The sequence below is a fragment of the Ooceraea biroi genome, chromosome 2, assembly GCF_003672135.1.
Source record: "Ooceraea biroi isolate clonal line C1 chromosome 2, Obir_v5.4, whole genome shotgun sequence".
Taxonomy (NCBI): Eukaryota; Metazoa; Arthropoda; class Insecta; order Hymenoptera; family Formicidae; genus Ooceraea; species Ooceraea biroi.
Genome location: NC_039507.1, coordinates 16963621 through 16986121, shown reverse-complemented (window position 1 = coordinate 16986121; position 22501 = coordinate 16963621). Strand labels below are relative to the sequence as shown.

Below are 22501 nucleotides of genomic sequence, written 5' to 3'. Positions count from 1 at the left end.
AATAAAGTATACGGAGTGATTGACTGGTTGACGACGCGTGTCTAGCACAAAAAACCTGGAATCTCTTAAACATGGATTCTAATCTTGTATTAGCGGTTCTTGCCAACAAATTATACTTATTGTTACGATATGGTTTTCATCGATGCTGATGTGGTCTTCTCCTTCAACGTACTGCTTGAAGCACTTATGATCAATAAAATTTGTGGTGAAGCTAAAGAGCCACCCACAATATCCACATTTATGCTGTATTTTAAAAAGGAAATACATAAGTGAAAATGTATAAGCTGCAGTAAGCTGTTGAAAATAGTCCAGCATGCAAATGAATATACCATAGTTATCGGACATAAATTGAAATTCTTTTGTCATACTATGCAACCGATGTACTGATTTATATCCAAGTAATTAAATGCATTATTTAAACATTTTGGTCCATATTCTCAGCTCACTTTTATGATAAATGCGTGCATTTAGTATATAGTTCACGTTACATATATTATAGAATATCATAAATAAATATGCGCATTTATTGATAAAAGTGAGCTGCGAATATAGTCCTTTATAGAATTTAGATGCATTTCTTAAATTACCCGAATTTGATCCATTTTTTCAGAAATTTTGGCACGGCGATCGCGAGTCAAAAAGGATACACAACACACTGTCACACACATGCATTTATCGTATTTTCCACCAGAAATTGGATCGGCGTAATTGACAACTGGCGTAGAAAGCGTAAACTAACTAGGCGTAAGTTTTATAGTAACTTCTATAAAATTACTAGGTTTGCAGGTTACGCTTACGCAAGTTACGCTCCATGTAACGGCACCCTGAAGCTTGTGTTTATGGATGCGGTCCACCTAGCGCTACGAACGCTTCGAAACATTTTATCCTTGTTCCGATTTTAAATAAAAAGAAGAATGGAAAGTGTTTTTTTAATAAAAAATAATAATAAAAAATATAAATAATAATGCTGTCGCTTCGGACTTTGGAGTACGTCGCAAAATTTATAGGCACCGAGCTGCAGATGCCGCGTTTGCTCGCTCGTGTTTCGGAGGTTAGGTTAGGTTTCCGTTCTGTGTTACTATTCGTAGTTAGTGACGGGGCAAGCGTTCGCGGAGGAAGCAGGAGGACGGTAGAGCGAACAGATGTAGAAATGGCGGCTTGTGAGATTGACGTGCATAGTTCGTGTCGTTACGTTTTTAACAAATGCATGTTGTATAAAGAATAGAATGTTCCGCGCGACGTTAAATGCCATCAAGTGACATTGTGCCGATCGCGTTGAACGATATGATAGTTGGATCGTGGATCGGGAAATCTTTTCTAGCAGCACACATCGCTCAAGTCCAAGCAAGTAAGCACTACCTGCCGCCATCCGATTTTTTCCCGCAATCTCGTCGCGAATCAAAAACACACACTGACCGTTTTTGATATTATTAGCCCTTGTCTAATTTACAGGTACATATTCACGTTTGTACGAGAACATTAATTGCACTGTCGATGATTAATCTATGAAATACATGGGGGCTTTGGGGTAGAGCTGTAATACATCAAATTTACATGGCGCCCTAATTTTTTTCAACATGTGTACATAAGATTAATAATATTAAATTAATCTTACGGTTATGTACATGATAGTTTATATAGAATTTATTATCTATATACATATCTTCCATAGATATAGATATAGATATATAAAATAAAATATACATATATATTTTATTTATTTTCTATTTTATTTTAATTATATATTTAGGGGTTGCTTCGATTTTTTCATATTTTACCAATGTTATTATATTGTTGGTATACATGTTATTATAAGAATAAATAATTATATTATTATGAATAAACATTGTTATTAAAGAAATGCTGCATAAAATATACTTTATTAATATATTTTATAGGAAAAAATGTCAGCTGAATACAGTCGAAGCGTTTTAAAGATAGTGGTCGCTCAGATATGTCAGACAATTGGATGGCATTCTATTAATTCTACGCCACTGGAGTTTATGGTAGACCTTATGCAAGAATATTTCTTACGTATCGCAAGGGTCACGCATCAATACGCAGAAGTTTGTACGTAGTTATTAATTTTAATAGTGATCGCCTATTGTTTACATGTTATGATAATGTCAAAGATTAAATTTTGTGTTTTAACATTAGAGAATTTTCTTTGCTCTTATTATGCATTAAAAATAAAAATTGGAAATTTTTCAACGTTCTACATATTTAATATAATAATTAATTAATATTATTTATATAATTTTAATGAGACGTCTGAGACATTTCTTATATTTATAACTAGTAATTTAGTATATAAATATTTCTGGACATCACAATATCGTCTCTTACAGTGGGCAGGACGGATGCGAATCTTGATGATGTAGGACTAGCGTTCCAACACATGAACATTGATATACAGGAATTGATCGAGTACGTAAAGAATGTAGACTCCGTTCCGTGCGTCGTGCAGGTCCCGCAGTTCCCTGTTCGCCGTGAGAATCACCTAAATTTTTTAAAACCGGGTAGTCGCGAGGTCGTTACCAGGCCAGTGCATGTACACGAACATCTACCAGCGATGTATCCGGATACCGAAGGTAAAAATTATTTTCTTAATATTTTATTTTATTTCAATTTTATTTTATTAATAATACGTTAATAATTACAGAGGAATACGTACGTGCAGAGGACAAGAACGAGAGTTTAGTCAACGGTACGACGGATGTGACATCCAGCAGCGGCACATCGTCGAGCAACTCGAACAACACGTCGCCTCACAGAACGTCACCGCAGGTGGTTTTCAAACGACCCGGCGACCCGGTGTCTTTTGAGAGTCCCATAGTGAAGCGAGCGAAGGTCCTGGAGGAGGGCAGACCCTTACGCGAGATAAGCAGCGTTATGATGACTACCTCCGGTTTTTTATCACCCGCGCGCGAAGGAAAGCTACCTGAGGCGAGGACGCCGCACCAAGTGCGGTCGGATTCACCGCAGCCGAGCTCCTATCCGATGGTGCCGCCCGAGCTCAAGTCCGACAAGAAGCCGAAGAAGGTCGTGAGGAAGAATCCGGAGGACCGGAAGCTCGACAAGGAGAACAAGAAGAAGAAGGGCGCGAAGGAGCTGTTCAAGCCGGACAAGATTGACGAGAGCAAGATCAAGAAACTGGTCGGCATGAAGGAGCTGGCCAAGCTGAAGCCGCTGAAGCCCGGCGGCGGGAAGACGCAGTCCACGACCCTGCAGGAGCTGACGGGTAGCCGGCCGTCCACGCCGAAGATCGCGTCGCCGAAGACCGCGTCGCCGAAGGCGCTCGCCGGCAGTCCGAAGGCGCCGAAAGCCGCCCAGCCGAAGGCCAAGGCTGACAAGGTCATCGATCTGACGGACAGCTCCCCCGTCGCCGACAAGAAGGAGGAGACCGTCGACAAGCTGCCGTCGGAGCCGGATAAGCAGAAATTGAATATATTCAAGAAGATCTCGAAGCCGCGCGAGGAGAAGGACAAGGACAAGGAGACGTTGGAGCCGCAGAGGTACAAGGACCTGGCCCTCGACTCGCGCGAGAACTCGCCGGAATTGATCATCGACATCGAGAACACGGAGAAGCACGCGTCGCATCGCAACGACGCGGACGCGAAGGGCGGACGCGAAGAGAAGAGGACGCCGGACGTGCACGCGCAACCGGACGGCGATCTGGCGGACGTGCAGAGTCCGTCCTCGGATGTCTACATGTTCGACGACGCGGACATTTCGCCGCCGGGTACGCCTAGTACGCCGAAAACGCCCGAGCTGAGCGTGCCCACCGTTGCGGAACAGAAGCGGAAGAAGAAAGAGAAGAGTGGTAAGAAGAAGGAGCCGAAAGTGAAGAATGCGAAACAGTGCGTCAGTCCAAAGAAGGTAGAGTACATGGTGTTATTTTATTTATATTATTATATATTATTTATATTATTTATATTATTTTATTTTATTTTATTTTTGGTGTTTTTTTTCAGACAAAGCTCGCGAACGACACGGCGGAATTGGACATACTGGATCGACCGAAAACACCCCAGGCACCCGAGCCGCCATTACCCCGAGAGCCCATTCTCCCACCCACGCTCCCGTTTCCCTTCTTTCCCTCATTCCCCTCGGCTCCCGGTTTAATACCCCATCCGCTGTTCCATCCGCGATTTCCTCTGCCTCTCGGCCGCGGTGGAGCAGGTCCGCATCCGGCGATGCCTAATGTAGCACTGCCGCCACGTTTTCTCAATCCTCCCGTGAAACCCGAGGAGTTTACGTTACCTAAGGTTAAATCGGTGGAACGCGAGAAGCAGCCGTTGGTACCGGCGGCGTCGGTGGAGTTGACAGCCTCGTCGATCCCGGTCGAGAATGAAAAGGTCGACAAAGAAAAGGTGGATAACAAACTTACAAAGGTGTTCAAACCGAATAAGGAATTGACTTTCATGTCAAAAGTACCTGAGAGAATGCCGCCCGCAGGCGTCGCACCACCTATAATGTCTGCACCTGTCGCACCAATCACGCTTGCTACACCAACAGTCCCCGCTGCGCAAATGCCACCAGCCAAAAATCCTAAAGCTGAAAAAACCGAGAAGAATGATATGGTAAATTCGGTGGGAAAACCATATCGTTGGATATCTCATTTATTTATATTTGATATTCTTTAGAGAGAGATGTGCTTTGAGGAAAATAATTTTGATCGCACACACGTAATAACGTGTTGTTTCGTATGTTCAATGGCTAATAATCATTACAACTTCAGTCATTTTAATTAATTTCCATATTTCATATAGTTCTTATATATATTTTTTAATGCAATACGGTTTATGAAATCTTCAGAAATCCAAGGAGCATAAAAAGGAGAAGAAGGATAAATTGAAGAAGAAGAAGGATAAGAAAGAAAAGCACAAAGAAAAAGGCGAGAAAGTGAAGGAGAAGAAGGAAAAGGCTGACAAACGCGAGAAATTGGAAAAGCTTAAGGAGAAGAAAGAGAAGAAGGAAAAGAAGAAGGAAAAAGATTCGAATAAGAAAAATATGGTATTTTTATAGTTCTGGTTTTTTTTTATTAATGATAATGATTTTAAATGTAATAGTAATTTATTATGTTTATGTGTCATTGCAGAAGGAGGATAAAAATCCAGAAACTCTCCCAAAAATTACGTTAAAATTAGGTACAGCTTCTCCTAGACCGGCAACGCCTGAAAACGCTCCTATGAAAAAAATGTAAGCTATAAATAAATTTATATTTTTTAATAATTTTTTATAATCCATTCTCCTTACACGGATGACCACTGATTACTTTCTCTCTCTCTCTCTCTCTCTCTCTCTCTCTGCTGCTTTCAGAACGATTAAACCACTCGTGAAAAAACCCGACGAGGAGGCTAAGCGGGAACCTAGTCCAGAGTTGGCGAAAATATCGGCACTGGTAACACGACCGCCAAAGCAAAAGTCAGCAAGTAAGAAAACAGAGGAGGGAATATTAGATGGAAGCCCTGCTCTTCCTACAGATTCTTTCTCTGCTAATCTTACTAGCGTGCCACTTGCATCAGCTCCTCGAGCAAAAAAGTCTAATTTCCAAAATCTATCTCAAAGTGAGCTAATATCTCCACCTCACTTTGATCCTCCTAAACTCCTGAACCCCTTAGTGCCGCCACAACAACCGCCATATTATTTTGTAAGTACATTTGTTTTAATAATCATATTTATATCATGAGAATTATTTCAATTTGCATTAAAATTGAGAATTTTAGAAAATATATAGCACTTTACGAGATGGAATTCGAGTCAATATTTTTATATTAAAAAAAAGTCTTTAGAGTCATTATACCATCATACGAAGTCAGTTTTGGGAAAGTTGTAAGACTTTTGATTGAAATTTTATTCTACAATGAAGAACCCAACCCATCGATATAATATTTCAAATATAAACCTATCCAAAAATTCCAATTTCCTCCTATTCATTTTACGCTACCTATGCATTTAGGATTTGTGGTGACGGTATCATATTTTTCTCTTTTTTTCCTTAAATCACGCTTTTGATATATTGTTATGTTGTCCAATATATAAATGTAGTACACATTGTTTCTCTCTCTCTTATATAGCTATATTTAGACTTACAATCTATTTTATGTTGCACTCACGTCACTTTACTCACTTCCTTTACATTTAACTCGTGTTTCTATTTCTAGATTTATATTTTGAATCTCAAGTATTTTTTCACTCTCACGCAAATTGATTTTCAAACTTTTAAATGCTTGTTTTGCTGTTTTCCATTTTTACCATTCTGTTCTGTGCAGCGCGAGCTTTTCAGAAAGATTAATTTATTTTTGACTTATTTCATGTCATTTGTACATGTGAAATTATACAGCATTATTTAGTTTCTTTATTGTTATAATACTCAGTTATAAGAAATTCTTTTTTAGAAAATAAGGAAAGAAATAATTATTGAAAGAATAATACTCTTTTTTACAAATGTATTTTTTCGATTAATGAATTTTATTATTCTTTTATTTTTATTTAATTTGTTTTGACTATGTATGAATCTTTTCTGAATAGCTGTATATTAATTGTCACTTGTGGATCGTTGCCGATATATAAACATATTCATGTGTCTCTTCTTTAAATCAATAATATATTAATATATATTGACTTAGAGAATTAATTTAATTATATATCTTAAGACTAGAAGAAAGCATTTATATCATCATTCTACCATCAACACACATTTTACATGCATTTTACATGCATCAACGGTTCATATGCATACAATATATTATACTTGTCTCTTCTTATTACAAACGTAAACTAATATAGTATAATAATGCAAAGAGTAATTCGATGGATTTAATGAAGGAAATTTATTGGCATACAAATGCAATATTATAAATTTCATAGAGATATTACTTTAAATATAGGCATACTGTAAATAGTTTAATTTTTTTTTATTTGCCTGTCTTTTGGGGAAAAAAAGATTTTATTATTTTATCTCTAATATGAAGATATTACATATATGTAACCAAACTTTATTTACTTTTATATTACATACTATCAAGTTTACGCCATTTATTTCGATATACAAACTTTTCAATGTTTGTGTAATACCAATTGACAATACGTAGTAGTATTTATTCTTACAGTTCTTTAATATTTTTATACTCGTTAAATCAAGTAATTTTTTTCAAGTATATTCTTTATGTTAATTATTAATAATGTCCACGCTTCTCATTAGTTTCTCTTTTCTATTTAGCGAGTGCAGTCACATTAGTCGCATAAATCTATATTTTTCACGTATAAATAATTATAAGACATAATTATATGCCATTTTTCTGAATTTGCTGCTTGAATATTAACTAGTAGTGTTAGAGCATGCCTCTTATTAGTTACTAATGTAACTAATATCATTTAGATGTATTCTAGTTTTAAAGTTACTGTTAAGAATTTTCGTAAGATTTAACGGCAATATAATAATTTTATTCTCGTTTAGCGATTTATTTCTTTACTTGAGCAAAAAGATATTTATACAGTTTGCACGGTTTACTGACATCTCTCTCTCTCTCTTTCTCTCGCATAGTTCATTAGTAACAGTAATAGACAACGAAGAGAATATTAAAAAAAACGAGAGATCTAGTAAAAAAAAATAAAATCAAACCGTTGCATGAGATTTGCACGTTGCATATAAATTTAGCATGAGAGATCCGTTAGGAATATAACCGACGGTTTTAACGGTACAGAGGTGAAAGCAGAGCCAGTTCCTAAAAAGGAAGATGCTAAAGAAGACAAAGAAAATGGCAGGAACATGTTGCCTACAACACCAACCACTACTGTGGTGAGTACGCTTTACACCTCTTTTAAAGAACGTTGCAAGGTATTTCCGTGTACGTCGAGCATCAGAAATCGTGGATAATTTACCTCCTAATACGCCATCTCATAAAGTCTACGTTATATATTGCGGAAGTATGAATACGAAATGTTCGCTAGCTCTTTCAAGTAGAAATGATCTGTGCGTAAAAGGTTGAAATAGGACTTACAATTATAGTATCGAGGGGTGCACAACTGTGTGCGTACCGAACATTAAAAAAAATAAAGAAGAGACAAGTCCAGCTTTTGATTCATGTATCACTGTTACATCACTGTGTCGCATATCATTGTTTCTCATTTACCTCGAAATGCATAAGACCCGCACATTGAAGGATCCCAAAATTTTGCAGCACTTCCCAAGAATTGTACTGATATTTCACTGTCAAAGGAATTTCTTTTCGATAAATCAAGGGAGAGAGAAAGAATCTATTATTTAGGGACAGCATAACAGAATATCCTGGTGCCAGATCTGCGCTGGCTGTGTTAGAGTCAAAGTCGAAGCCAGTACGTTTTACTAAGGGACTTCAGTGTAATCTGTCATCATGAAAAAAAAAAAAACAAACGTTCACGTAACAATTTTTTTGGCCGACAAAAAATGTCGGAGCAATTTTCCAAAACTTCTCTCTAAAAAACGAATTTGCCAGAGATGGGTTGGGTTGGATGAAAACTCGTCAAGTCCTTTACTGTTTATCTTGAGATGAGTGTTACAGGATCGTGGCGGTCGTCAAGTGTGGATATGCCCCGCGTGCGGCAGCCAGGATGATGGCTCGCCGATGATTGGCTGTGATGATTGCGATGCGTGGTATCACTGGTAATTAATTCCTCATATTTATGTAATTATAATAATTTAATTAGAACTTGGGTGTTTTAAAGTAGATAAAAGTTAGTTATCGATACTACAGAAAATAACATTCCAAAGTGTATCAGCTGGAGAAAATGTAAAACATACATTTAAGACGGCATTTCGATTGTTCCAGGGTGTGCGTCGGTATGCAGGTCCCACCAGCTGACGACGAGGACTGGTACTGTCGCTTTTGCATAGCGAAGAAGCAGGAGCTGCTCCACGACAAGAAGAAGAAGAAGCGGAAGAAGAAGGTGAAAGTAACGGCCTAGTATAAGCCAACCGGGTCCTGCGTGAGGCCCGGTGTCCCTATACCAGTTGCTACCAAAGTTAAAACGAAGGACAAGATCGGTGTTAAGAGCGTGAAGGCGAAGAAGGTGCCCAAGAGTGCAACTGACGTTAAGGTGCAAATGAAATCGTTGAAGGGGAAACCGATGTCGGCGACGAAGGGAGGGAAGACCGCGAAGAATCTAATGAAAGTGAAGTCTGTAAAAAAAAAGTGAAACATTAAATAGTGCAATGCAATTTATAGATAGTATAAATTTTATATTTTGTACATACAAATTGGATACAGACGTAAATGGAACAGAGATGTAAATGAGATCGAAATGCTCTATGCTAGCCAATACGTATCGATATTTCACATTTGTATTAATAATACCACCTGTTCGCGTTACGTTCTCGGTGAAATTAGGAAAATAAGAGGACCTCTTCGTATTTAAGACACCAACACGAACGTTATTAATAGAATTTTGAAATATCTTTATTGGCTACGGGAAAATCTTGTTTTCGGTTTTCTATTTTCTATACACGCTTACGTGCCGCGTCATCGAGACATTGTGTGGTTTATCACACGGCGTAACAAATTTGTAGTATATTTTCTTAGCTCGCCTTGAATCGTACCTCTTTTTCACGTTGCGCTGGCAGACTCGATATAGGAGACACTTTGAAAGATATTTAAAACAAAAAAATTATGTCCAATTTTTAATCTGTATTATACGTATTATCAATTGTGTATAATTAATGATGTATTAGTCATTGTTATTAGTGATATAGGTAATAAATATACATTTCTTTTTTGTTACGCGTATAAATATTATAATTAATTAATTAGCCGTATGCACGGCGTACATGTATATGTTATAGTTTGCAGGTAACAATTAATCAATTAACGGAATATTTTGATAATAATTTTATTGTCCTACAATGAATCGCTTCATTAATTTATATAAAATAATAAATTATAGAATGCTGTATAATTGTGTTGCATGTAAAATATCGTATAATTCTGATGTGCACGTGATATTTATGAACGGTGAGCCTGATGAAGCTTCTGCGCGTAAAACGTAACGATTACTATTCAAATTAATAACAGCAATAACGCCATCAATCTATGAAACTTGTAACCGAACGAAAAACTGAGATCAAGGTGTTACGATCCGTACAATTCTGCCTCTAAAAGAATGATTGAGCATTGCTTGCGTTGATTGATTGGCATATTGAATACATCTGGTTTCTATTGATCATACAGAGACGCTGAACCGTAAAAGGCACTTTTAACAAATTTGTAAAATTGTTACAGCTAAAGCAACGGCACACACATTTTAGGAATGAACAGTTACGTATAATAATAATAAATGCTGCTGCTTGAGCGTGACGATATTCTGCATTTGTTGCGGTGGGCTTTTACAACACGATCTTGTAAATGTAAACTAAAACGGAGTCTTGTTGATTATAAATCACAATCATTGTGAGATGTGTATATATTAATAAATACAATTCATACAACAATGGAAGTAATACCGGCTGCGATATTTATTATTGTAATCCACTTCTTTGTACTTGGAGCACGATGTACGTTAGGTAGAACAACATGTAAACGTTTTACAATTATATATATATATATATAATAATAATAATTTACACAGCATTGATTTCATTATTATTATACATGATGGAGCGTGTCATGAAACATTATAAATTTTATTAAAAATTTTGTACATTATTTCTGATATTTTATACAAGTTGCAAGTTCAGTTATTTAGAAAACAAATTATGTGCTAAAATAATATTGTTTTAAAATAAAACTCGATCATATTCTTTGATAACGAATTCAAGAAATTATTTTCTATTCATATAAAATGATACAATTTTATTATTACATTTCGTTGAACTAAATCCAACATAGACATAAAATAATGTACAACCAAATAATCTTCTTTATTGTATTCGACAATTAGCCAATGATCTTAAATAGTTTAACGTTCCAACGTCAATTAACACATGTCTATTTTACCCTTTGCGGGTGGAGCGTTGAGTCCACCGGTATCGCCCGACTCGAGCTGCTTTAGGAGCCGGAATAGCGCGGCGGCTTCTCTTATTCGACTGAACTCGATGCAGAACGCTTGGACCTCGATAAACAGTTCCTGCACGTTTATGATCTTGTTTCTTATCAGGGACTGCAGGAACACGCAGACCAGTCGTACCAGTCGGTTCTGCATGTAACGGTCCTTGATAGTCTCGCACGTGGAGATGCAATTGCTAATGTACAGGTGCACGAATTCCGTCGGCAGGTCGACGGTGGTGGTTAGTCTATTTACAACTTCCATCGAGTGAAGGGACATCTCCATGTTCACCAGCACGCTGAAGTACTCGGTGATCTGGCTGGACTGCATCAGCCGCAGCAGCACCTCGATAGCGATCAGGGGATTGTTTTCCACCAGGTCCGGCAACTTGCTGGGCGTGAGCCCGATGTGATAAACCAGCTTCGGATCCCTGTCGAGCTCGTTGATCAAGTACTGCTGCTGCTGCAGCATCAGCACGCTCTTGAACGCCTTGCCCATCAGCTTGCGCGCCTCCGCGCCGGCGGAATTCGACACGCACATGCTGGCGTCGTACTCGATCGTGAATTGCGTCGGCTCCGTCACGTTGAACCACGCCAGCTCGTTCATCGAGTGAAAGAGCGGTGGCACGAGTCTGATGAACTCGGGGCGGTAGGTTTGCTTGCACAACGGCGGCTCTCCGGCGAGGAGGCTCTCCGTCACGTTTCTCACCGTGGTCTTGTCGAATTCCGCGCCCTTGGAGTGATCCATATCCGGCAAGATCACCGAACTCCCGCACTTGCTGACGGACGGCAGCTCGGACTGGCGCTCCATCAGCTGCTGCTGCAAGCTCGTTAGATCAACAGGCGGCACAGGAGCGAAGGAGAGCTCGTCCACGATCTGGTGCGGCGTCTTCTTCGTGACATCTTTCTGAGTGTGTCCCAGTAAATTGACCAGCAAGCTCCTCTCGCAGCGGGACAAGAAGGGTGCGTGGTCCGTTTGACTAGGCGGCTTCGGGTTTCCACTACCGGTGTCCTCCTGCGGCCTCAGTGCTTGCGCAAATACAGTGGCGAAGGGCGTAGAGGCCAGCGGCTCTCCCTTGTACAGGTCGAACAGCAGCGTCAACGCGACGATGCGCTGAACGTGCTTCGGCAGCAGGTCGACCTGCTGCAGCATCAGCAACAACGCCGTGCCTACTTTGAAGCGGTCCTCCTTGGGGAAGCTCTGGTGCAGCTGGCTGCAGAGACTCTCCAGGGGAGTGTCCAGGTTCTCCTCGCTAAGGATGTCCAGCAGCTTTATCAATTCTTTCGGGGAGAGCGTCATCCTCGCCGCGGGGTGACTCGAACATCCGCGACGGTGTCGCGGGACGGTGTTCGAGAGCACGATTCCGCTATTTCTGTGACCCGATGAAAACGGATCTTGTATATAGAAAAATAAAGAGGTTACCACATTTTCCGGTCGAAACTTTCTGTTTTTCTCTTCCGCGGGGCTGTGATCACCATCTAAAATAAAGTAAATATATTTTTATCCGCCCGACCGTCGAGTCACGCTAATCGAACACGATGCAACTCGCTGAACGCAATTTTACGTGCAAATAACAAATCCAGCTACTCGAAAGTGAAATTACTCACTGCTTCACTTTCCCAAAACTGACGCAAAATATAAACACTCGTAATTTATAATTGGCAGCTGATTGAGGCTGGACTGGTAACATGAAATTGCACCATCTATCAGAATCCGCTAGAACTATCTTCTAGGAAATGCATCCGTCTGGAGATCGACGCGCCTGCGCGAGAGGATGCTCAGCTCGCTCGGAGCGCACTACCAGAGGTCGTGCGGGGTCGTACGTTATATTTGTTTATAGGTCATCGGAGTGAGAGAAAACACTGCGGTTGGTGCGAGCTTCGGTGCAAATTTTCCGTCGTCGAGAGGACAACCTCGGCTTGGCACGTCGTACATGGAATGGCACGCGACGCGGAGCAGCATGCCCGATAACCACGAGCGGCTGAGACGCTCGTCCGATCTTGTCACGCGGAAATCGGACGACAACATGAGGCTGCAGCTGATTGACCTGCCCGATGTCTGCCTGGAGACGATCCTGTCCAATCTCTCCTACGACGAGATCTCCAAATACAGAATCGTAAGCTCGGCCCTTGCCCCGCACTCGCGAGCGGGATCTCCTCGCTCTCGTCCGTCGTGAACCGGAAAACTGTCACGCTGCTCGTTTCAGGTCTGCAGACAGTTCGACCGAATCTGCAAGAAGCTACTGAACCGCGGTTTTAATCTCATGGAGAAGTATCACGGGCAATGTCTGCGCGCCGTGAAGAGCAAGCTGCCACGAAGGGAGTCCGAGCGAAGGAGCCATCCCCTGGCGCGTCACTGCGATATCTTGACGGCGATAGAAACGAGGATCTCCATGCTGTCGATGACTTTTATCAAATACGTGGACCTGAACGTTTGCTGTTTTATTCCCGGAAAGGTAACTGATTTTTTTTTGTTAAAAATGTTATATAATAATATTTCTCATATACAGGGTGGCCCACATAACTCTTAACAGCTGAATATTTTGGAAACTATTTGTCAAATCAAAAAGTTGTTCATGAGAAAGTTTTATGTATTCGAGGGGCCTTTCTAACTACATAAATACGAAGTTACCCCCTGCCCCCCTTTAAGGGGGGCAGGGGGTAACTTCACAATTTCAAATGGGACCCCCTATAAAATGTTAGATGGTTGGGTTCTACGGCTAAAAACAAGTAAAATTTGTTAAAAACATTTTTTTGTTAGATGTTTCTGTTAAAAGATATGACGGTGTAAAGTTTCGAAGCTACACGAAATCAAAATCGCAACACACTGTTTGTTTATTTATTCAATTTATTAAATGTTCAAAATGTCCGCCATGGACTTGTAAACATGTATTTATTCGAAGCAACAAATTACTCCTAACATTTTTTAACATTTCGGAAGTCACTGAAGCGCAAGCGTCGCGTATCCTTTGCTTCATATTCTCTTTCGTCGTTGGCGGTTCAAACATAACTTTCTCCTTCACATATCCCCACAAAAAGAAGTCTAATGGTGTCAGATCGGGAGATCGAGGAGGCCATTGAACAGGTCCACCACGACCTATCCACTTGTCTCCAAATTTTTCGTATAACTGTTTGGTGATGTTTGCAAAATGTGGCGGAGCGCCGTCTTGCTGAAACCACATTTTCCTTCTGATGTGTAGTGGCACATTTTCCAAAAGCGCAGGTAAATGGTTTTGTAATAAGTTACAATAACTATTACTCGTTACAGTTTCTTCAAACAAATATGGTTCAATCACAAGGTCTCCTATTATTCCGCACCAAACATTTAAAGACCACCGATGTTGGAATGGAATTGATCGCATCCAATGAGGATTTTCAACGGCCCAATAATGCATATTATGTCTATGCACATGCCCTGAATTCATAAAAGTAGCCTCGTCGGAAAAAAGTATTTTGTACAGAAAGTCATTATTTTCCATAGCATCATGTATCCATTCACAAAATGTTATGCGGCGTTCATAGTCTGTCACCAAAAGTTCTTGTGATGGAATTAAGTGATATGGATGATATCTATTCTCTTTCAAAATTCGTTGAATTGAAGAACGACTGATACCCGATGCTCTGGCAAGTTCACGTTGACTAACGTGAGGATTTAATGTAATTGCACCAAGAACATCAGCACTGTTCCTCTCATTAGTAATACTTTTACGTTTATTGTGAGTTGTTATACACAATTTACCATGTTCACGAAGCCGCTTTTCTAAATTAAAAAATGACACGTGCGATTTTTTAATCCCATAACGTTCAAAAAACATTACTGCTGCACGCCGATAATTCTTTTGGCATTCACCTAACACTAATAACATATTCACTTCCGTATCAAACATAGTGATAGCTATGATTTTCACGGTGCTAACTGTTTGAATAGTAACTTACAACTGACAAGATTTTCATGAATAGTTAAATTGACCTCAATGAATGTATGAATGTTTATGTTTGAATCACCGACGAAAGACAAGGATACGCGACGCTCACGTTTCCTGTAGCTTCGAAACTTTACACCGTCATATCTTTTAACAGAAACATCTGACAAAAAAATGTTTTTAACAAAATTTACTTGTTTTTACCCGTAGAACCCAACCATCTAACATTTTATAGGCCCCCAAAGCCCCCATTAGCCCCCAAAGGGGGGCAGGGGGTAACTTCATATTTATGTAGTTAGAAAGGCCCCTCGAATACATAAAACTTTCTCATGAACAACTTTTTGATTTGACAAATAGTTTCCGAAATATTCAGCTGTTAAGAGTTATGTGGGCCACCCTGTATATTAAAAAAAAAACATTTTTGTTTCTATAAATAATACTTAATAATTTATCTGAATAAATTCTTTGCAATTATATGTTAGGTGATTGATGAAATTTTTCGCGTTCTTCGATTTATACGAGAGACAAAGACACCGCCCAGGGCGCATGAAATACTACAGGAGCTGCGGGACATAAGTAGCATGGCGATGGAGCACTTTGACGAGAAAATTTTGCCAGACCTGAAGCACAACATCTGCACGTCTATGGTCGGTACCGTGAACTCGTACGACTTACCTGGTGGCGTGATGATTTCTCACAGTAGGAACATAAGCAATTCCGCACTGCCGCACTGCAATAATCACAGCTTGACGTGCTCGGAGAAGCTGAACGAGACTTTCAAGAAGATTAACGATCGCACGAGGAAGAACCAGATATTCTTCCTGTCCGTGAGAAACCAGATGGGTAGGATGAAGCTCCGGGTGCAGAAGCAGGACTACCTGATACGCATGCAGAACCTGAAGTTGCAGAAGCAGGCGAGGAGGATGCACGATCAGGACGCGCAGTTGGCCGAGATGCGCAAGCACCTCGAGGAGTGGGAGCAAAAGATGGTCGACCTGACCACTGAGCTGAGCCGAGCGCGCGAGGAGACTCAGGGGAAACCAGACTCCCTGGAGAACCGTAAGCGGAAAGCACACATTGATATTATCAACACTAACAGCGAGACTCCGATTCAACCGACTAACGATTTGCAAACGAAGAAGCGCAAGCTCATAATAGAGAGAAAATCGTCGACCGACGCGCAGGACGTAAAGTTCAAAAAATTCATGTCGGAATTGCTGGCGAAAAGCGCGTTGGACAGTTACTTCGTGAATCCATCGTGCTCGCGTTAAGTTTCGCTTTTTTTACATTCAAGACACTTCTAATACGAAAGAATTTTTGCAGAATTATATTGTAATAATCTTTGTATGACACATTTTGCAAGAGTTATAACGAAGTAGATATTATTATATAGCGATGTCAACTTGATACATCTAAATATTTTTAATTTATATAAACGCCCGTCTCTTTTGAAAGCAGTGACTTATTAAAAGCTTCAAGCAGCAAGTGACACCTCCAATTATTTAAATCTCTTTTTCTGTCCTCTTACATCGATGTAATGTACAAACGCGTCCAGCCGGGTTTACAGCGCTTTCTTACAAAATTCTTATTCGTGATATATAGGATGAACGCATATGAAATGAATGGAACCATGATTTTATTATGCATTTATTGAGGAAGCGAAGAGTGAGGACAATAAAGTATACATCGCACTAGAATACTAATACATTTGAAAAGTAATGTAGTAATATTATTTTAATGACATTATTTTTATTTCTAATTGATTTTGCTACAGTTACGTGTAAAAGTTATACACGATATTGGATTAAGATACGAAAGACTGTAATATTAAATGCTAAACGATACACACTTAATTTAGCATTTTATACCATGAATCTGCACAAATCATTCACAATTTACATTTCATGACTTTTTTTAAAAAAGACACATTTAAGATCCAAATAAAAGGGTATGTATAAGACGTATGAAATATATTACTCTAGCATAAATATAGATATTATATAACTGGCTATCATTAGAGAAGTAGTAATGTGTCAAATTTAATTGCGTGAGATGTAAAGTTGATTTACGTGCAATAAGAATATTTTATGTAGCTCGATTTAAAGCATTAAGATACTTACTCAGTTTTGCATTCACATAATCGTAATTTTCACCACGTTTGCTACGATAGTGTTTAATATGCTGCAGACAATTTCTGTACTTTCTGCAACATATTATTATTATATATTATATAATTAATATAATTACCGATTACTGAACTTCCATAATTAAAAAGAGTTAAAGAACTTTATTTGAATTTATTTTTAATACCTGTTTCACGCGTCAAGGATTCTGCTTCTTCCGATTCGGAAACTTGTTCCTGAAAGAAAAAAAAAGATAAATGCTTTTGCATAGAAAAATAATTTGCGACGTGAGTAAATAATAATTGTCGATCCGTCGTACCGTATCGTTCACAGAAATCGCTTGCATGTCCTCATTTCTTATACAAACTTCTTGAACTGTAACTTGTGACGATTCAACGGACGGCAAATCCAAAATCTGTTCGTAAATCGATGCATGTGCATTTCGCGTGTAACTTTGCTCCCGATCGCGAATTTTTCTTCTCGTATCGTGCTTTTCTACTTCCGGCAAAACGAAATTGTGGATTATATCCGCTACTAATTCTTGCTCTGCTGATTCACCCGTGCTGTAGAAAATATCATCGTTTTTTTAATTAATTAATTATTAAATTTAATTAATTAATTGATTAATTATTAAATTTAATTAATTGATTAATTATTAAATTTAGTTAATTAATTACGTTATCATTGTCATCATTCTGTCTTACCCTTCCGAGGCATCTTTCGATACGGCATCCATTTCGTCACAAAGCTCTAGGATGTGCTCTTTAGCCGCCTTATCAGACATCCAATCAATGCCTTCGTTTATAACGTCTTCCAAGTAAGCTTCTACGGAGTCTTGATTCACCTTCACGATTTGTTTGAACATCTCGTCAAATTCTCGTCGTCGATTGCGTTCCAGTTGTCGCCTGCCAGCTTCAGCGGCTTCCCTCATGCATCTTTCTCTCTCGGCGAGTAGAGCAGAGGCATGGGCCCTACGTTCGTCTTCCAATCTCACCAACTCCTGGAAATGATGATGAGCTAAGCGACCAAACTAGTTTAGCAACGAGAGAACACGAAACTTACCTTGCTAAGGAAATCCAACGTGCCGCAGACTGTCCCTCCTTCCAAAGAATTGAGAATCTCGCATAAACGGTCTTCTTGCATTGATTGATTATTCCGCAATTGTTGCAGTTCGATCGTACGTATCTTCTTGTCGCGGCACTCTTCTTCACTCTGTCGATCGAGTGCTTGAGTCGACTGTAGTTCTTCGATTAACTCCCTGCATCTCTCACGTCCTTTGTACATCTATTTAAAATTGTATCATTTAATTTTATTATATTATTAATTATTAATTCATTAATTTATTAGGAGTGTGATTTAGTTTTGAGGGTTTTGCAAACAGATGGCTGTAGTGTCAGTTTGTTCCAATAGCTGTTTCCGATAACTGTTGTTTCTTCCAGTGTTGACATTATCCATGACATTTAGTAGCATTATAGCAATAGATGCAATAACAGTCGTGTTTATATCATCGTAAAAATGCAACTTCCGAAAGCTCTTTAGCATTTTCGACATGCGTTGCTTTTGTTTTTTAATCAAAAGAAAACTGCGGCTGACGGTTATAGAATTCTTGTGGAAACTTATGGTGATTCTGCCCCATCAATTAAGACGTGTGAATACTGGTTTGGACGCTTTAAAAGTGGTGATACTGATGTGAAGGACAAAGAACGCTCGGGACAACCAAGAAAGCTTGAAAATGCAGATTTCCAAGCATTATTGCACGAAAATCCAACACAATCCACTTCAGAACTTGCCAGAGCATTAAATGTTGATCGTACAACAGTTACCAAACATTTACATGAAATGGGAAAAATTCAGAAAGAAGAGAAATGGGTTCGACATGAATTATCGGAAAGTGCCATTGCGAACCGGTTGAACATTTGCATTTCGTTGATCGCCAGGCAAAAAAAAAGAGTTTTGTCTCGGATTGTTACTGGGGATGAAAAGTGGATCTATTTTGATAATCCGAAACGCAGAAAATCATGGGTGGATCCAGGCGAACCATCAACATCCACTCCGAGACGCAATATTCACGGTTGAAAAGTAATGCTCTGTATTTGGTGGGATAGTGTACTATGAGCTGTTAAATCCGCATGAGACTGTCACGGCTGATCGTTATCGACACCAATTGCACAAGTTGAAGCAAGCATTGGACCAAAAACGACCACCAATTGCGAGTAAACGATGGAAAGTGATTCTTCTTCGTGACAACGCTCGACCTGACGTTGCGTTATCAGTGAAACAAACACTATTAGAGCTCGAATGGCAAGTCTTACCGCACCCTGCGTATTCTCCGGACATTGCTCCATGCGATTATTATTTGTTCCGGTCGATGCAACACGCTTTAGAGGATACACACTTTCATAATTTCGAAGAAGTGCGAAAATTCGTCGACGAATGGATCAATTCAAAAGAAGAGTCGTTTTATCGTCGTGGAATCCATCTCTTGCCAGAAAGACGGGAAAAAGTTATAGAAAACGAAGGAAAATATTTTGATTAAGGCATTCATTCATTATGATATTTAAATACATGCGTTTTTGAGCAAAAAAACCCTCAAAAAAACTAAATCACACCCCTAATATATTATTAATTTTATCATTTTATTATTTGTATTTTTTATTTTATTATTATTTATATTATAATTATGATACTTTACCAAACGTTGTATCGCTCTGCCTCTGACGAGCTTCTGAATAAATCTGGCGGACTCCTCTCGTTGTTTCTCTTTGTCGTTCCACACGCTCGATCTGCGTGGAGTAACTGGCAAAGCTGGCAGCTTGAAAGCACGTTTCATTAGTTTTGGAATCGTGTCTGCGGATTTAACTTTCATCCGGATCGCCTTTAGGTCAGAATGAAGTTGTTTCAGTTTCTCTCCTGTCCATCTAGTCTCTCGTATACAGATGTCGACTGATTTGGGCTTGTGTTTCATCAGCTTCGATCCTCCGATCATCGGTAAAGGACTGGGTGTTACATCTTCTCCTTTTTTAAAAAAATAATAATTATGAAGAATTAAATAACGGCATTAACATCATTATAGTCGATTGTACTCACGCTCGGCAAAGCCCTTACTTAGAGAGCCCTGTAATGTTTCATGTTCGCCGGAATGCGTTTGCAACGCGTACAGCTCAGATTTCGAATCGGCGTATCGCTCGATTATATCGAATTTGCTTCGAGGACGCTGCTTATCGCGATACTTGGTACATAATTTTCGTAAATCCCGCTTAAGATTCTGCTGAATAATCTTCACTTGGTCGTCCCTACGTTTCCCCAATCTCTGCTCAAGCCTAGCGAAACGATCTTGCACCTTCTTCTTATATTTCGATTCGCGGCTTTCCAAGAGATTCCTCATCAGTTTTAATCGCAAATTCATTATTAATTGGATTTCCTATGTCGAGTCGTCAGATACGTAACGTAACAAGAAGATGTGCGAAGAAATGCGTCTATGATTGGGCTTCGATCGCTCGAAACACTTACCGATTCCCGAAATGCCCACTCGTCTATTTCTAAAGCTGTTATTATCGAATTTCTTATCTTTATATTGGCCGGCGAATCCATCGGCGGGAGGATAGTCTCCCAAGCTTTTTTCATTCGCATTCTGTTGATGACGTGCACTTCATGGACACCTGCGGGTAATCCATGCTTCCAAGTTAGATGAGGCAGTGTCAATACTTCGGGATTGTGACCTAAACGAAAAGTACGATTTTTTTATTTATTTGTATTTGTTTCTAACTTTTCTTTAAATGATTTTAAATTTGTGCGTATATGTGATTAAATTATTTTTAATTAAATTTATATATATATATAATAACAATATTATATTAATTATATAATAAAAAATATATAATATATATAATAACAATATTATTACCTCGAACAATCTTGTACGGTGGCTCCCACGGTTCGGTTTGCGTTTCGCTCTCTCTATAATCTGTTTGTACTTGTGCGTTTTTGTATGATTCTGATTTTGGTTCAGCCATATAACATTTCCTCTCTGCATTTCGTAGAATTTCGTTTAGAACTTTGTCTCCTACACAGGTGGAAATGTTAATCTGTATATTTGGTACTATCGGTCCTCCAAAATGTTCATACATGTCCTCGTCCGTGATCTCAATTGTTTTACTTCGCACAGCCATTTCTCTGTACATTCGAGAACTGAAAATAAATATTACCTATATAACATATAGAGGCTTGTAGTAGCGTTGCTGCTTCTGTGCTGTATGGATAATCTTTTCACAGAAAAATTGAAAGTTTGAAAATACAGAACTCGTATAAGAGAAAATTCATTAAGCAAAAATAATGAGTAAAAACTTACCCACGGTTTGAAGAATAACTACACAACTTGTACTTTCTTAAAATATCAATTCTATCATCTGCAGAATCAGAGTGCTCACACATGCAGGTCCGCTAAAGAGAGAGATATAAATAGTAATGGATTTAATAATTTAAGAAAAATGAAAATATTACTAGTATTCATTTTAAATTACGAATATATATTTTATTAAAAAATACTTACAAATAGATCAACTTTCTGATTATTTGATTTAAAACGATTGCCACTGCATACTGTGTAAGCACGGTCCGCTAGTGCATGATTAAAAGATTGTTAATTTTCGCACAGCTGTTAAAATTATATGACATATATATCTTACGACGTCTCATGTTCGTATTCACAACTCGCATTGCAGCCATAATTTTATCGCAGTTTATCGTATGTCAGGTTTGCTTTATACTTGAAAAGCCACAAGTATCAGGTAGCTGTCAAAGAATATAACTGTCAATAACTAGCCAACATTGTAATATTGATCAAACATTGCCATAGTAGCGAATCGCAAGGACTTTGGATTTGGATTTTGATAAAGGAAGATATCTGATCTATCCAAGGAAAATATATACGACAATGTCAATTGTGTTCAATAATGTATACATATATTTTTTTTATATTCGAATATTTGCGTTACATTTAACAGTGATTAAATGTTTTATATCAGTTGCAAACATAATTAATAAATTTCTTAGGGATAGCAATGTCTTTTATAAACTTTATAGTAAATTATTATTTTCTCTTTCATAAATTATAGGAAATGCGCAAAAAACGGTAGTACCAGAATATTTCTTATGTAATCATATTATTCACATATCTGCTAATGAATTTAGGAATGAATGGTCATCGAATTATGTCACAGTTACGTAAGTTTTGATTATCAATATATCTAAATTTATATATATATATATATATATATATATATATATATTGTAATTATTATATATTATTAATATAATGTATATTTTTAATATTACTAATTACATTAACATATTTTATTCTTCTTAGTAATTATTAATTCTGAGGAATTTTTAATTATTATAATTTATTATACACATATCAAGAATGTTACTAAAA

At 38.5% G+C, this 22501-nt stretch overlaps 4 protein-coding genes across 8 annotated transcripts; 2 read left to right on the top strand and 2 right to left on the bottom strand.

Annotated features, from left to right (window-relative positions):
- Positions 1–1100: 1100 nt before the first annotated feature.
- On the top strand, positions 1101–10468 carry LOC105278150 (transcription initiation factor TFIID subunit 3). Of its 5 annotated transcripts, XM_011337001.3 has the most exons (11): positions 1102–1348; positions 1899–2070; positions 2349–2591; positions 2663–3879; positions 3975–4583; positions 4819–5016; positions 5102–5202; positions 5323–5435; positions 7710–7804; positions 8547–8647; positions 8814–10468. In XM_011337001.3, the coding sequence occupies exons 2-11, from the start codon at positions 1905–1907 to the stop codon at positions 8947–8949; spliced, it is 2979 nt and encodes a 992-aa protein (XP_011335303.2). In that variant the 5' UTR covers positions 1102–1348; positions 1899–1904; the 3' UTR covers positions 8950–10468. The 5 variants fall into 5 exon arrangements, with proteins under 5 accessions (XP_011335304.2, XP_026823564.1, XP_026823565.1 ...); XM_011337002.3 differs by lacking the exon at positions 7710–7804 and having other exon boundaries at positions 1101–1348; positions 3975–4373; positions 5323–5653; XM_026967763.1 differs by lacking the exon at positions 7710–7804 and having other exon boundaries at positions 1101–1452; positions 5323–5653.
- Positions 10469–10476: 8 nt separating this feature from the next.
- LOC105278148 (CCR4-NOT transcription complex subunit 11) lies at positions 10477–12721 on the bottom strand. Its single transcript, XM_020031250.2, has 2 exons — positions 12630–12721; positions 10477–12500 (listed from the first exon to the last, which is right to left on the bottom strand). The coding sequence occupies exon 2, from the start codon at positions 12319–12321 to the stop codon at positions 10954–10956; it is 1368 nt and encodes a 455-aa protein (XP_019886809.1). The 5' UTR covers positions 12322–12500; positions 12630–12721; the 3' UTR covers positions 10477–10953.
- A 99-nt stretch (positions 12722–12820) lies between these two features.
- Positions 12821–16429, top strand: LOC105278147 (F-box only protein 28). Its single transcript, XM_011336998.3, has 3 exons — positions 12821–13138; positions 13229–13477; positions 15427–16429. The coding sequence occupies exons 1-3, from the start codon at positions 12956–12958 to the stop codon at positions 16213–16215; spliced, it is 1221 nt and encodes a 406-aa protein (XP_011335300.1). The 5' UTR covers positions 12821–12955; the 3' UTR covers positions 16216–16429.
- Positions 16430–16681: 252 nt separating this feature from the next.
- LOC105278176 (cilia- and flagella-associated protein 91) lies at positions 16682–22385 on the bottom strand. The gene is given in 10 exon segments (XM_026967765.1): positions 16682–17147; positions 17255–17303; positions 17387–17630; positions 17745–18067; positions 18130–18351; positions 19760–20082; positions 20155–20488; positions 20578–20786; positions 20972–21255; positions 21416–22385. Coding segments are annotated over 10 exon segments (2142 nt in total). The 5' UTR covers positions 21499–22385; the 3' UTR covers positions 16682–17076.
- Positions 22386–22501: the final 116 nt, after the last annotated feature.